Raw genomic sequence first — 17,409 nt, 5'->3', positions numbered from 1 at the left:
GTCGAACCTAGAACAAACATTTATGAAATCGACAATCAGTGCATACCGTTGTATGTCAGGTATGTGGGTGAGAAATTTGTTGCATGTAATTATTCTCATCATAACCCTAGTATACTAGAACTTTTCAACAGAGCATTTCTTAACATTGGATTTACAATGGAATGTGAACATGATGTCATATTTCGTTTTCTAGATCTTAGTACTATACGTAATTCAAATGGCCAATTAGAAAGATATATTTATCAAATGGACACATGGAGTGAGCTATACTTGAACTTCTAAAACTTCTTTTCGATAAGCTACAAAAGAGCTTTGGTTAGAACGCTATTCAACCGTGTAAGCAGATTATACTCAGGTTAGAGTTTAGTGGGAAGTAACCATAGTTGAACGTTGCCCACTTAAGAACGGTTATCCGCAAAAACCCATAAGCAAATACTATAAAAAAGGAAGTGGAATATACTAAGGTTCAGAAAAAGCCTGTCTTCTTAAAACTTGGCTTCAAAGGTGATGAAATAGCTGGAAGGATTGATTTTATATTAAAGGCAACACTTAAAAGAACGTATCCAGGGATCATGTTGGTGTCTCTGTACAAAAATAAATCCTCATTGAGGCAGTCAAATGTGGACAGATATCCACCTTATGTTACCCCCAACTGCGTCTACTAGCTGACGTGTACATACCAAAGCACATACATCGGAAGAACATCGAGTTTGCATCCGCATTTTCGAACATATTTAATAAATTTGAGACTGAACGAACAGGTTTTCAGTAGTGCAATCGCTCATCATAGACATGATGCTGAAGTTGAGAAATCTTCCAAAATAATCAACAAATAAATAAACATCAAACTATTACGCTTTGCCGAAGCTATTGCAATAAAAAAATCCAGACTAAATTAATGTATCCAGAAAGAAAGTTATATATCTCGTTCTACGCTGGTGATCTTATTTTCGTGGGATTATTACGTACATTATTTTATTCTCACATTTCAACTCAGTTTATTCTAAATGTTTCCGATATAAAGTATGTGTACTTGTTTCGTTTTAATGATTAATACTATGGTTTTAAGCTGTATGCACCTGAGGAGAATCCACAAAATAAATGAATCCGTGTGTCGATTAAGCTATGTAGTAACTAGTGAAATGCACCTTATCCAGTTATATACAATAATCACATGAATTATGAGAAACTTTCTCTACATAAATCTCATTTGGTTTTTGTGAAACCATGCATCTCGAATATGCTATTTCGAAAATTTGTTTCATGGGTTGCGCTCTATAACTGATTGACTAAAATTGAAATTGTCAGGCATCAAAATAGGCACCATCTTTCCATCGGCTTTTGTTAACATAAACGGATTTATACACCCCACATTTTACTGAAAGGTGATTGAGACTTGTTAAATACAAAATAACTTGAAAAGATCTAAATTATGCCCATGGATGGTTTAAGAAATGCATTTTACCCCAAGAGTCTATGGAATTAGGACGAACAAGCTATTAGTTATTGTGATATGGCCACTAGTCTAAGTGAATGGACATCATGTGCACTATTTTGAGATGTAAGGTGGTTGGAGGTAGTTGACGAGAAACCCTGGACCTAGGTTTCGTGCTATTTTGCATTTGTCAGCAAGGTCTACCTGCAATCTTGAAGGGAGTGATACCTTATAGTAGAATCGATAGTGTATTACGCAGCTTCAAAGTCAGAGACGTTACCACTGAGCTTGCTCGCCTGTGCCAAATTGCACGAAACCTAGTTCCAGGATTTCCTGGCGACTACTTACAACTACCACCATGAGTTACTGACACTGTTACCGTATAACCTCTTTGTATGGATAAATTGTGATTATCTACCTTGATTATGGTGGATAGTATCTTGACAAGGCCACAATAATAGTGAGTTCTGCACAATGCAATCATATCCACAAACACTGATCAGTTTAAACATGGGAAGCAGCTGTTTTAGGGACAACCAATTTTCAAAACAGAACTGCCTATCACTATTCATATTTTTGTAGCTGGTATTCTGATGTTTGAGCAGGAAGTCAAATTCAAAACATGATGGAATACACATCTTGAAATAACGTATTTTCTTACTTTATTTAAATTATATCATAGAGATTTATTTATTTACTGTCTTATTGTTCGAACAATCAACTGGTAATTCATTATTTGTCACATTTATTAAGTCTATTTGTCTTCTTGAGTGTATACTTGGTGTATATAGATAAACGTGAGTTAATTGACTGTAATTATAAGTGAAAATAATAGACTTGAGTTACCTGATTGTTAGTAAAGATTTACTTTGGAAAAATATTCCCAGCGAACATAAGTAAAATGATTGATTTTTTGTCAATTGTAATCTTTATACATTTGTGACAGTCTTTTGGCTTGACAAGTGTATTCATAATAATAAACCAGAACTATCTGTAAACTAATTACAACGTAGTGATATTTACCGTGTTTATCGGATCTGTGTTACACTAACCATACTTTCATTGAGAGTCGATAAATTAGTACTGTTCTAAGCATATGACCGAATAGAGTTTGGACTGCATTTGAGTTAAAAATGAAGGTCATCGAGTCCTGACTCAGTAATTTGTTGATAACATGAACAATGAATGCCACATCCATTCAGACCACCGCTATCCTCTTTATTAATCTTCTGTCAGGCTATTGCACATCATCAGAAAACGTTTCAAAAGCATGGTACCATCATCGCCAACTCCTGTTGGATCACGATATTTATAGCATTAAACAACAGTGAATGTTAGATTTCTTGTCATATTACTAATTTCAACGATCTAGTTTTGGTATGCTTGTTCAATAGTTTATCTGGTTCTCATTAAATAAGCCATCTTAACTAGCTTACGCTCTCAACCTCTTAGTCTTTCTTACTTCATTGTTCGATCCCAGGTAAATTATTCTACTTTGCTCTATATATAGACTACATTTTGAAGTAATTATTATGGGACGTAAGAATGAATAGAATGAAATTAACGCCGAATTTCCTTACCAAGATATCCTGAGACAGAACTGTGTATGTTAATATTTTGTAATAAATGTTTCGTGAATGACTTATACGTTTTCAAGTCTGTTTATTTTATGTGAATGTGTGCATGCGCCAGTAATTTTTCGACTTGCAGAGGTGTCACGTTATTAAATTTCAAATAAAATCTGATTATTTTAGTCACATGTGATATACTTTAACCTTTTTTAATAGCCATAATAAAACGACCACTTGTGTAAGTTGGTAGTGTACAATTTTCTTAAGCATCAAGATACATTTTGGGTACGATATTTCTAGTAGTAATTTCTGGAAAATACGAAATATGTTAGATAGTCATTTGGTGCACAAGTTTGAAACTGATATGGACATTAGTTTACCAAGGTCGGATAAGATTTAAAAGCATGAATTAATAAGAAACAAGGTAGTTCTCACTATCTTATGCTTTATTTAGCTGCATGAATATAATAAGACGATAATTAGGGTTCGACTGCAAAGAATTGTTATTAAGTAAAATTTCAACACTTTAAAGATATTTTAACCAACCTAAGATCACTATAGAAAAATGATTAGTCCAACAGAATATTGTATTCCATAATATTACTTATACTGAATAATGATGCTAATCAAAATCTAAAGTCAAAAACTTAACCCATACTAATTTGATAGTTTAATTTGTATTTTTAGCTTTCCGCATTTACAGGATCAAATTCTCGTTTTAAATATTGATTAAAATATACTATACGGGGTATTAAAAAATGGCATAACTGAGTTCAATAACACGATATTTGATAAATGTATCAAAATATTAAAGATCATCTATTTATTTTTAGCAAACTGACTGGTTATATGAAACAATATAATTGTTCGTAAAGATAATATTACCTACTATGAGTATAGAAGGCGTCAACAAACGAAAAAAACTCAATGGTTTTTAACTTCTACGATTACAAATATTTCATACCTGAATTTATATTCAATTCTGTTTCTGTAAACTATAAGGATCTTCTTGTAATGAATTACAAAAGATATTGTAACTTAACGTTTTGTTTGAGGAAAACAATATTATTAGAACATCATTTATCTTTGAATATAAGAAAAATACAATATTGAAAATTTTGTAACTTAGTATTACAACTGAACTCGTTTAAATAGTTAGTCAATTATGTAAAATAATTCAATCAAAAATTACTTTCTCTCATTATGTTAACTAGTTCCTGTTTCAGAGGATATGGTTTCCATAACCGTAGACTCTGTTGCTGTCATTGATACAGATGAGGTCGTTGGCTGTGATAACATAGTCGTATTAGATCCAGATTTATTTTCTGTTGACTCTAATTCCAGAGTTGTGTTTGGTCCTGTTGATGTATTTAATTGGGATGTTGTTGATGTTATGGCCTCAGATGTCCTTACTGATTGAAGTTCCATAGATGTTGTTGATAGGGATGGTTCGTTTGTTGACAGTGGTAATGAACTCTGAATCTTCGTGGTTGGTGATGTAGATGTCTCTGTTGGTGAAGATCCTGAAGGCGTCGTCGACTCAGTTGTTGCCGTCGATTGGAATGACACTGGTGTTGTTAACACAGATGAGATCCCCGCTTCTGATGACTCGGATGTGGATATCGTTAGTTCTTCAGATCCGAGTAGTGGCGTTGGTTCTGTTTCAACATTTACCGTCGAATTGGATACTGTTGTCATCAAAGACTCTGATCCGTTATTTGTTTGTATCATTACCTCAGTCGATTCCGGTGAGTTTGTTTCAGGTGTTGTAGAGGTTGTCATTTCCTCAAAGGAATTATTTAACGACGTGTTATCTGAAGTATTTGATGCATATGTTGTTTCACTTGACATCTCGACGTCTTCACTAGTTTCTTCTGTAGATGATTTTGCACTGACTTTAGCAGTACTTGTAGTGATTTCAGCAGTAATAGTAGTAGGAGTAGTTGTTGTGCTTGTAGTAATATTAGCAGTAATAGTAATATTATCATTATTAGTCGTTGTTGTGGTAGCAGTAGTAATAGTAGAGGTAGCAGGGGTGGTGGTAGTAGTAGTGGTGATGGCATTATTAGGAGAAGCAGTAGTACTGGTAGAATTGTTACCAGGAATATTAGTAGTGGTGGTAGGATTAGTGGTAGAAGTAGCAGTAATGTTTGCAGAAGCATTGCCAGGAATAGTAGTAGTAGCAGTGGTTGTGGTAGGAGTAGTGGAAGTAGCAGCAGTAGTATTAGCGGAAGTAGTAGAAGTAGTAACAGTAGAAGTAGCAGGGGTGATAGTAGTAGTAGTAGTAGTGATAGGAGTCGTAGTAACAGTAGTAGAAGTAGTAGAAGTAGTAGTAGTTGTGGAAGTAGTAGCAGTAGTACCAGAGGGAGTAGTAGTAATAGTAAGGGCAGTAGGGGTGGTAGTAATAGTAGTGGTATTGGTATTAGTAGAAGCAGTAGTATTGTTAGAATCATTACCAGGAATAGTATTAGTGGTAGTAGTAGTGGTCGGAGTAGCAGTAGTGGAAGTAGTAGTAGCAGTAGTAATAGTAGTGGTAGCAGGGGTGGTAATAGTAGTGGTGGGAGTAGTAGCAGCTGTGGTAGTACTAATAGTTGTGGGAGTGGCAGTAGTAGTAGTTTCTGCTGATGGTGGTTGTGTTGTATGTAACTTTCCAATGTCGCTCAATATCGATTGTAGATCTGTTATCGGAAATCCACTTGAACTGAAAGGGTTTGAATCATTTCGACCACTGTTATCACCATCATTATCGTCATCATCATCATCGTCATCATCATCATCATCATCACTATTACTACCCAATACCTGAGCTTTAGGAAGAGAAGGAACACTGAAAGTTTGATTAGTTTCAGAGGCGGGTTCTTTAAATTGTACACGCTGCTCATTAAGTTGGATCGTTGACTCGGAAACGGTCTTTCCATTTTGGTTAAAATTATTATCCTCAGTTACTATAGAACGTGAACTAGATGGGGTTGTGGTATCCATCTGTGAAGTATTCTGAATCTCAGTTGACACGTTAAAATTTATCACAAGAGTTGAATTCTCTGTATTATTTGGTGTTATGGTTATGCTTGCTGGGGTAGATTTAGTGGACTCCAGTAAAGGTGAAATCGTCTGACTGTTCTCTGAATGATTAGTATTTACTGAAGTGTTAATAACTGTAGTAGAATTTTCGAGTGCCGTTTCACGACGTTTTGAAATAACATGATTGTGATTAGCAGAAATTTGTGTACTATTTATTTCTTGTGGTGTCTTAACTACTATTGATGAATTACTAGTGGTAGTTTGAATTAAAACATTTCGACTAGTAATCAAGCATGCATAAGGCAAACGGTGTTCACAATCACGAGCTTGCCATGTAAGTCGTGCAATATCTAATGACAGACAATAAGTCATACCCTCTACAAGATTATTTGCATCATCATCAGTTATACCCAATATTTTTGCAGGAGCAGTTCGACCATCCGACCAGTTTAACATCACTTTCCACTTAGTAGCATTTTCACCATCCACTCCAGTATGTCTTGGTCTCATTAATTTACCCCCTGTCCAATATGATCCAACTGGTACTGTACCCATGAGGCTTACTAAGTGTATAATCTGAAAATTACGAAAAAAAAACATTTGATTTGTATTGATTACATGATTATTATAAAACGCATAATTCAGTATGGAGCCTTAGTGAATACCTAATTGAAAAGTAATAATTCTTCGCTCTGATGACTTTTTCCTTAGGAAAATAGTTTTACGATTAAATAGTTTATTTTTTAAGTCGATGAATATGAATTAGAAAGAATCACTAACAGTAATGATAGCCGATAAAGCTCTTGTTTATCATCCAAATTAATGAGTTCAAAAATAAGTATAGTGAAAATAGTTCCGGGTAATAATATCTGATGTACATAATTTACACCTGAAGTACAGTCAGTAAATTTTAATGATAATAATAAAACTGAAGGGTGTTTCCAGGGCGTTCGCTTAACTAGGATAAGAAACTATGACTGATCAGTGTCACTGGATAAAATGTCGACTTTTAGAAGATCGAGGGCAAGTTAATGACGAAAAGATTTCTTTACTATTGATTTTTTATAACTCATAAATTAAGAAAATAGCCTTAACTCTTCAATGAGTACTATGATTATAATAAGGGAATCTCTGTGAGATGAAATAATTACTCCCTACCCTCATTTTAATGTTACAATGTAGTTATTCTCAAATAAAAAGATCAATAGTTTCCCGTTGCTATAATAACTAGTATAATTGACAATTATTTTCTTTTAAATTAGTCTTGATGAAAGAAATTTATTCAAGAGAAGATGAAACGGTGAAAATTCCCTTCCTTATACTTGGTAAAATAGAAAAAAGTGAACGAAAAAATTTCCTTTCAATCAAGTGATATCTTTAGTGATTTTCAGTTTAAGAATTGTAAAACTGACATTTATGAGGTTCTGTACTGATCTTCAGAGAATTTCCATCCATTCTCACAGTGAAGGATATTCAGTTACTTGAAATAAAACAGCCCTTAAAGTATATGCCTCATGTCCCTTTACGGTTACTGTCTCTTTTTCTTTCCACACAAATCATGGGTTCCTAAATTTACTTCAGGTAAAACATTAGATGTAGTTTCTTACTGGATTAGTACCAGGATATTAGATAATAAAACTCAGTATATTGTAATCGTACTAAATATTTAAATGAAAGAATACAATATAGTATGTTTACATATTTACTTTAATTTGATTGGTCACCTTATGCATTCGATTGTGTAATATTTTTTTATTTTATCACGTTTACAGAACACGCTTGATCGCGTAAATGTGACTACTAAATTGTAGGCACACATGCTTATAACAATTCTCATAACAAAGAAAAAATGTCAATAAACTTTATTTATAATCAAGGTTTAGTATAACCAAAACACTCATTTCGTTTACAGTGTTATTTTGTCACTCAATTTATACACATTATCAGTATTGGGGATTTGTGGAGATTGTTGTATTTTAACAGTTGAATTCACAAGTCGATCTAAGCTAGACCACCATTGAAAACCTGGAAGCACTGGACGACCGTTTCGTCCACACACGGGACTCGAACTCAGGATCTCTGGTCTTGTTCAACCTCTAGACCACTGAACTGGAATCCATCGATGTTTATTTTATTATGTACATGTGTAACTTGAACAAAATAGGAAGTGATAAGTTATAAGAAAAATCTAAATGAAATAATGGTTCATTTAAATAATTCTATTATAATAATCTAATCTAAATATAAATTTAATGATTTCAAAAGTTCACAATTATATAAACAATTTATTCATTATTTAATACATTGTAAACTAATCAAATTACATTTAGACATTTAACCACTTTATTTATTCTTTTTTGGTATTTTTGTACTGAGGGGTTAAATATTGTCTAGTCAGTGCATATAAAGAAAATTATTGAAACGTGAATATTGTGACGTATAACAACATGAATGAATGAAAAAGTGCATGAATATTAACATTGAATCGAATATTTATTACATCATATAATATTATTATACACTTTTATTGTAAAACATTCAATATTTCCTTTATTATTATAGAAAAGAATACTAAATAAGTTATAATACCTAAAAAAATGAGTGCATATTATTATGCTAGATGTCAGTCAGGCCAGTCAGTAACAACGTAGAACTTCGTACGCACGTACATTAGTTCGAGCTGCCATACCACATTAGCACACAGATGCATTTGTCGATTCAAATCCCATATTGGTAGAGGTAGTAAAAGTATAAGCAGTAATCGTAAACATTAGGGTTTCAAGATGATATTCAAGGAGTATAATCCAGTGAAATAAATTTAGAAAGAGAAAAAAAGGGACATGAAGAATTCAGAAGATTAGAATTTGGGAGAACACAAAGAGTGGATTCACCTGCGTCACCGCAAACAATTTTGAGCCATGCCATTCAGGGCCTCTAACCATCGGTTGGTGTTGTCTCGTGGATCCCAACAAGGTAGTCTACACCTACCAACATGTCTCAGTCCACTTGTCAGTGACTTCATGGACATGTGCCATGTTTTGGTCTGGCCACCCCTAGCTTTCTTCCAATCTACTCCTATACCACTGAACATCGCACATTGAGGCGGTCGGTGATCGCGCGTACGTAATACGTGTCCCAGCCATCTCAACTGATGAAGTTTCACTACTTTATCCACTGATTTGCCATCCTTACCTAGTACCTGTGTCCTAACAACTGCGTTACTTACTCGATGGTTAGATGAAATGTAACAGTTTTATCAAATTTGTAATGAAAGTATTATCATTGATAGTTTGATCTATTTACTAATATATAATGATGATCAATTCAAAAAAGATTAAAAATGAATATCCCTTCTAATATTAATCAACATATACTCACTAGTAACTGGTTTCAAGAGGTATTTCATGGAGTTCTAGTGAGAAGCAATGACTAGTGGAGTGCAACCAGGTCTGTTGTGAGATATTAACTCACGGAAAACAATGGTGGATGGTAACGCGATTTTGTGGATGGGTTGAAGTTAGACGATAACACCGTTGGATGCTGGCCCAGTGGTCTAGTGGTTGAGTACTCGTGCACGAAACCGATAGGTCTTGGGTTCGAATCTCGAGAGGCGAGATCATGGGTGCGCATTGCCACTGAGGAGTCCTGTGGTAGGATGAAACGGCCGTCCAGTGCTTCCAGGTTTTTCATGGTGGTCTAGCTTCAATTGACTCATGATTTCAACCATTAAAATTACTATAATATCCACAAAAATCCCTTCTGATACTAATACACATTCTGTTTGTCAACTTGATAGGTAAACGGAATATATCCATTGGAACATAAAATAAAAGAGACTGATTCAGAGTTCTTTCTTCCTTCTGACAAATTCACTTTTAAAACTGGTATATCTAATCTAATTCTTAAAGTATGTTAAAAAGTTGAAAAGAATATCATAATAATATCTACATCAAATAATGAGTTTGAAATAGTTTTTGTGTAGGTTTTCAGTCAGCTTAATAAATATCTTAGTCATCACCTGAAAAAGTTTAAATTAATATTGTTAAAACAGTAAAACAGTAATTTTAACAAATCAAGTACGATAATGATGTAATTTTTTATTGAGATCATGAACCGATTGATGTTAGACCACTATTGAAAACCTGGAAGCACTGGACGGCCGTTTCGTCCTATTGTGGTCGCGCAATTTCGTGGATTGGTTGAGGCTAGACATTAACACCACTGGATGCCGGCTCAGTGGTTCAGTAGGTTAAGTGTTCGCGTGCGAGACTGAAGGCCCTGGGCTCGAGTCACGAGAGCGGGATCTTGGATGCGCACTTCTGAGGAGTCCCACGATAGGACGAAACGGCCGTCCACTGCTTCCAGGTTTTCAATGGTGGTCTAACATCAATCGGTTCATGATCTCAATCAAAATCTTAACAATTTCTTACAATCACCATATTGATAATGATGTAATTGTTGAACATGTTCACCCAAAAATATGATTTTCTCAAATTCATTAATATTTTACTTCATCATTGAGAAGTTCCATGAAATCGATTTTTCTTTTATCTTAACAACACAAATTTATTTACATCCTATCAACATGCATATATACTTGTGTAATTAGCTAGTTCACTTCCAATATATTTTCTCAGATGCATCTACATTATATCCAGGTTTAAAAGAAATACTATTAATGATTCAAATTATTCAGTATATATATTCTAGTGTAAGGAGTCTAGGTAGAGCATACATAATTATTGTCATATTTTTCGTTTAAATTAACCAAATCCAAAGTATGGTATTCACCTGTAGTAAAACTATAATATTTTCTAATACTAGAGTATATTTGATATCCTTTTACAGATAAAAATGTAATGAAGAGAAAAACTACTCTGTATAATTTGAATGAGGTAGTTAACTAATTCTTTAATAAACCGGTTAAAAAGCAAATGTTTTGGCTATTTTAACAATTTTCTTTCTTTTATCTCTAGATGGGTCGTAAGTACAAACTGACTAAAAGTTTAGAAAAAAACACTTCTTTAATCATTCATAGTTTATTTCGATAGTGATTAATGTACAGTCACTTTGTGATGTAAATTATCCTAAAAGTGGACATTACAAATAATACATTAAGGATGATATTATCAATTTCAGTAGTTGAAATCATGAATCAATTGAAGGTAGACCACCATGGAAGACCTGGAAGCACTGGATGGCTGTTTCGTCCTGGTATGGGACTCCTCGACGGTGCGCATCCACGATCCCACTCGCGGGGCCCGAACCCAGAACCTTCGGACTCGCACGCGATCGCTCAACCTCTAGACCACTGGGCTGGCATCCAACGGTTTCAATGTCTAACCTCAAATAATCCACGAGATTGCGCTACCGTCTACTATTGTCATCAGTGAGTTACTATCTCACAACAGACCCGGTTGATCTCTACTGGTCACTAATGAGCACATGATGATTATTATCAAAAAGAGGTTTTATGGAGATTGTAGTTATTTCAATAGTTGAATTCATGAGTTAATTAAAGCTAGACCACCGTGGAAAACCAGGAAGCACAGATTAAAAATTTTTTTTAATAAATCAGACACGTGTTAGATTTTCGATACAAATTGTTATTTGATCAATAGCTTTTTTCTTAGTGTGCATCCTCCAGAAGCAGTTTATTCGATACATTTTTTTAACATCACCCCCTATTACCACAGTTACTGATTTGAGCGTAGTTATCAAAAATCTAACGTTGTAAAACAGTATGATGTAGGTATCGTAAGTTTTTCAGTTGAGTGAAGACGAAAATCCATTGTGCTACATATTCACCCAAATTACGTCTACATCAAAAACTGAGTTTCGACGGTTTTATTGATTATCGTACGATGAATTGACAAAACTGATAACAGAACCAGAGTGTTTTGTGGGATGTGTTTTTTCTCATTTTGGAAGTTAGAACTGAATAAATTCATTTTGTATTGTTTATTTGGAACTTCCCATTGAATATCCCAGTGAATATCAACTGTGGGATGCAGGTACATCCATCCGACGAGTCCCAAATAGGAAGAAACGCGCGTCCTGGATTCCACTACTAGCCACCATCCATCTTTGCTTAGAATCTAATAGTTGATGGGTTAAAACTTCAATCAGTTTGTAACAATATGAAATTATTATCACTGTTACTGATAGCAGTTTTTAATCAGGGTAGCAAATTAGTCACGAAAATAATTTCAACTAACTGATTTTGTCATCGCACAACAATACTGATGAGTTCCGAATTAGGATGAGTTTTTAACAAGACAACCAATAAGAATGCCTAATAAAACAATGCTTAATCAAATGAAATGTGTCACAACTCATAGAAACAGAACAACTAGTTACATTATATGACTAACAGTTATTAAGATTGTATGTTCGATATATTTATGATAAGCGGTAATATTAAGCAGTACTGATTGTGAAAAAAGAAAATATATGTATATATATGTATTTCATTATAGACTCTCATCAAAAAAACTTTGGTCTACACTGATGAAGTGCAGTGTTTACGAAATGAATATGTAATACAGCCACGAGATTGTTTGATTTTTAGTTCGATTCCAAAATGGGTTGTTATATAGAAATGTTGTTGATTTCATACTCTTTCTTTCCAAATAATTTTCAAACTTAATTTGATGTATGATCAAAATAATAGAGTTCCCTAAAACCTTATTGTGTAAAATACAGATGTCAACCAATCAAAGTTACAGTTAAAGTCGGACGTAACTAAGAATACCGACTAAAACAAGGCATACTTGCAATAAGTGCTACAACTTATCTTAAACGTTTTAGCGAGTGAAACAGTCTTTTTTGAACTAACTATAACCAGGTGACCACCGAAATCTAATGAGCAGTAAACAGTTGATTGGCATCGTACTTGACATAGTAAAGTGGATCCACTTACCAGATGTTAGTCTAATTGAACTTGGTTCATAGTATACATCATCTTCATATTAAAAAAGTCTTTGATCACCACTCATATTAAAAACAATGATATCCTTTTCTTCATGGTATTCTACATTATCAGTCTACATATATTAAACCTTGAGCCTCCTAGATCCTTACTGGTGTAATATCATAGGTTTTCACTTATGAGGAGTTCTGAACTTCCTGATTTTTAGTGTTTTTCCACCTAGTGTTAGCTTATAACGGAAATCATATCTAGTTAAGTTTTTGCGTAAATACTTTCCAGCTGTATGGATCTAAAAATTTGTGTCTCAACTACACTAAACTTCTATTTCTTTATCATTTTTAGAGAAGCGTTATCTTTTTCATGTTCAACAATTGTGCTTACTTTATAAATATCACACCAAGCAGATTCTTAATACAAAACAATATAATAAACAGATATGTAATTTAATTCATTTTGAAGAGAATTTCCGTTGAGACTATAATTTATGGACAACCATTGAGCGACATTAGACTGACCTTGGGAGTGTCTACCTGATAACTAGTACAAAATGAGGGTTATAAATTAGTGTGAGGAATTCGAATTATGATTTACAGTTGATGGTTAAGGTTAGGAAATAGATTTAGGGTTCTCATCACGAACTGGCATCAGCTATAATGCCAAAACTCTATTTAGCCAAATGAATTGAGTGAATTTCGCGCCAAAATCCGAGACCTGTTATCTTATACCTGATTGGTTCGTCCATAAATTATAGTCTTGCCGAATTTCCCTTTGTAATTATATTTCCTTTTTAACTGCTTGAAAAATGAACAAAGAAACTTGCATATTCAACAGTTGTTTATCGCTTTTCAAGCTAATTTGAAATAAAGCACAGAAATCAATGAAAACTTCATGGATTATAAGCTATCGTACGCTCATGTGACATGTATTTAAAAAAATAGTCAACACTTACCTCATCATTTGATGTAACAGATAATAAATGAGCTTGATATAAATCAGTTGGTTTAACATTTTCATTGCTTGTCCTATTGGTTAATGGTGAAGTAATTCTACGATTAGTTATAAATCTATGACAAGCCAATTCAGCTTTTGCTGCAGTTAATCCCCATACTCTACTACCTTGTTCACGTGTTGTAGCTAAAATAACTCTTCCTTTTATAGAGTGTCGTCGAGATGAATTAGTTGAAGGATTAGTAGTATTAGTTAAGTTATTAGCATGTTTTTCTATTGGTGGTGATAAAGTTGTTCTGGGATATCCGATAGTTGTTCCATTTATGTCATTCTTTGTAGTTGTTGGCAAAGCTGTACTTTGCATGAACTCAGTAGTATTTACTGTCCCATTCGATAAATTACTCTCTTCTCTTACATTTAAGGATGAATTATTGAAATGTAGTGAGGAAGTGTTTATAGGATTCAGCAAAGTTGTTGATGAGTTAGTTATGTTACTGCTCAAAGAACCAATAGTTGTTACTATCAGTGATGTTTCAGTGGTTTCTCCATTTGTTATTGTAATTACACCATGAGTTGTAGTTGGTTCAGAAGTTGTAGTTGTAATAGGCTCAATAGTAGTAACAGTTCTAGTAGTACCTGTGGTAAGTGTAGTAGTAGTTGTTGTTGTTGTTGCACTACCGGTAAAATTTATCTTATTATTTGGCATACATATTAGAAAATCTACAAAACATATTAGTAATACTAAACGAAAAAATGACAATCTAATAATCATGGTATTCAACAAGAATAATTTAGCCTTTTATGAGGTTATCACATTTATATGTTAACTTGAATCAAATTTATTTAAGCTTATCAGACATTGATAAACCAATAAAAATGTCTAAAACAATGCACTTAGACAAAGTTTTATTTTCAATATTATTATATTGAATTTTCAGAGAAAAAATAAAATGATAAGTTATTCAGTAATTGTGAAAAGATTAAACTTATGACCTAAATGTTTGATGAAGTTAACTAGTAGGTAAAATTAATTATAAAGTATGACTAATCAAATTCCGCCTGTAGCTCTCCTAAAGCTACTGCCGGTCCCAAGCTCACACAAAAGATGAGGGTTGGGTTATGGGGTGGGCAACCCCATCCCGTAGAAAAAAATCTTGCCAAAAACACGCCAACCAGATTAAACAAATTAAACCATTTAAACTCTACCATGGGGATTGAAGGAAAAATTATGACGCCTCAGGATGAAAGCCTAAATTTTTCGGAAGTCACAAGGTCGATGCCCCTTCTAACAGCCAGAGCAACAATTTTTATAGATATATAAAATCCTAAAGGGAAGCGAAAAAGAAGGCCAAAGAACACATTACGTCGGGAAATAGAATCGATTCCCTTTAGGATTCCAAGTCAGGGCTTGCCTCGTGATGCAGTTTGGTGACTTGCGCAATGTATATTCTATCTATTTCCATCGTCTTTCACTAATTTCCTCTTCAGCCGGAAGCTGGTTTGTTATCTCCAACAGAAGACTGTTGCTGATGGTATCCGGCTACTGGAGGTTGAGTATCTTGCGTAAACAACTATTTACAAATACTTGTGCCTTTTTGATGACGGTTGTAGTAGTTCTCCAAGTTTCAGCTCCATACAGTAGGACTGACTGTCTTGACTTTCGTATTGAAGATTTTCACTTTGATATTGGTTGAAAGTTATTTTGAGTTCCATATGTTCTTCAATTGTAGGAAAGCGGCCCTTGCTTTGTCAGTCTTCCCCTTTACGTCTTCATCTGAACCTTCTTGTCCATCATGATTCTTCCCAGGTACGTGAAGGATTCCACCTCTTCCAGAGCTTCTCCTTCACATGTGATTGGGTTGGTGTTCTTTGTGTTATATTTGGGGATCTTGCTTTTTTGTTTGTGTATGTTGAGGCCCACTGATGCATAGGCTTCTGCTACGGTAGCTGTCTTCATCTGCATTTGTTGTTGTGTATGGGATAGGAGGGCTAGGCTATTTGCGAAGTTCAAATCTTTTAGTTCCTTCTGAGCTGTCCATTGTATTCAGTGCTTTTCTTCATATGTGGAAATCTTCATAAGCCAGTCGACCACCAGAAGAAAAAGGGCGAGAGTAAGCAGTTCTGTCTATATCCGGTTCTCACTTGGAATGCATCTGTCAGCTGTTATCCATGCACGACTTTGCACTGTAGCCCATCGTATGAGTTCCGGATAATGTTGACAATCTTCTCAGGAACTCCATAGTGCCAAAGAAGTTACCATAATGCTGTCTAGTGTTTCTTTAGCTTCAGTTTCACCTTGACGACAACCAGGTGGTGATCTGAATTTATGTCAGCTCCTCTTTTGGTTGTCACGTCTTCCACTGTCCTTCTGAATTTTTTATTGATACAAATATGATCTATCTGGTTCTCTGTGGTCTGATCCGGTTAAACTCATGTAGCTCTGTGCATGCGTTTGTGTGGGAATATTGTGCCGCCTATAACCAATTTGTCGAACGCACACAGATTTGCAAATCTTTCTCCATTTTCGTTTCTCTCTCCCAGTAATCCATGATATCTTCATATCCGGTGTTGTCTATTCCGACTTTGGCGTTTAGGTCTCCTATCAGAATGGTGAGGTCCTTTCTTGGGCATTTTACTACGATTGATTGCAACCTATCGTAGAACTGATCTTTATTGTCGTCATTGTTATCATTGTTGGGCGCATAACATCGGATAACATTCATTGTAAATCCCTCCTTTGTTTTGAAGGATGCTTTGATGATTCTGGATTCGTGAGATTCCCATCCTACAAGTGCATTTCGTGCTATTTTGGACAGCATTAGATCAACTCCCTGAGTGTGTGGAGCATTTTCCTTTTCGTGGCCGGAGTATAGCAGCATTTCTCCCGTATCTAGTTTTTGTTGTTCAGCTTGGGTCCAATGGGTTTCGCTGATTCCCAGTACTGCTAAGTTGTATCTCCTCATTTCTGTTGCCATTTGACTTGTCTTCCTAGTGTCCCCCATTGTTCGGACGTTCCATGTACCTATAAAAATTGTTGCTCTGGTTGTTCGAAAGGGCATCGACCTTGTGACTTCCGAAAAATTTAGGCTTTCATCCTGAGGCGTCATCATTCTTCCTTCAACTCCCAGAGCAAAGTTTAAATGGTTTGAATTATTTCTTCTGGTTAGCGTTTTTTAGCGAGTTAGTTTTCTACGGGATGGGGTCGCTAACCCCATACGCAACCCTCCTACCTTACTCGGGCTTCGAATTGGCAGTAACTTTAGGAGAGACACAGGCGGAGTTTCGGTAAATAGAAGCAGATATGAAAAGGGTGAATAACAACTGGAATAAACTGAAAAGGAATGTCCAGGACAGGGTTGAATGGAGAGTGAGAGTAGGCGGCCTATGCTCTTCCAAAAGGGATAACGGGCGTAAGTAACAAGTACGACTAATCAATAAAAAGTTTTAATAAATAAAACTAGTCTGCATTTCACTCATTGATAAGTGAAATTTGTCCAGATGAG

General features: G+C 34.8%; 1 protein-coding gene across 2 annotated transcripts; it reads right to left on the bottom strand.

Moving 5' to 3' along the window:
* Positions 1 to 3,661: 3,661 nt before the first annotated feature.
* On the bottom strand, positions 3,662 to 16,146 carry MS3_00002282 (uncharacterized protein; the record flags this gene model as incomplete). Of its 2 annotated transcripts, XM_012936729.3 has the most annotated exons (2): positions 3,662 to 6,603; positions 13,908 to 14,678. In XM_012936729.3, 2 exons carry the CDS (start codon positions 14,676 to 14,678, stop codon positions 4,213 to 4,215), a joined length of 3,162 nt encoding a protein of 1,053 aa, XP_012792183.2. In that variant the 3' UTR covers positions 3,662 to 4,212. The 2 variants fall into 2 exon arrangements, with proteins under 2 accessions (XP_012792183.2, XP_051075327.1); XM_051209855.1 differs by having other exon boundaries at positions 3,662 to 16,146.
* Positions 16,147 to 17,409: the final 1,263 nt, after the last annotated feature.

This window comes from Schistosoma haematobium, chromosome 1 (assembly GCF_000699445.3).
Source record: "Schistosoma haematobium chromosome 1, whole genome shotgun sequence".
Classification (NCBI taxonomy): Eukaryota; Metazoa; Platyhelminthes; class Trematoda; order Strigeidida; family Schistosomatidae; genus Schistosoma; species Schistosoma haematobium.
The sequence above is the reverse complement of the archived record's forward strand: the minus strand, read 5'-3'. Positions and strand labels throughout refer to the sequence as shown.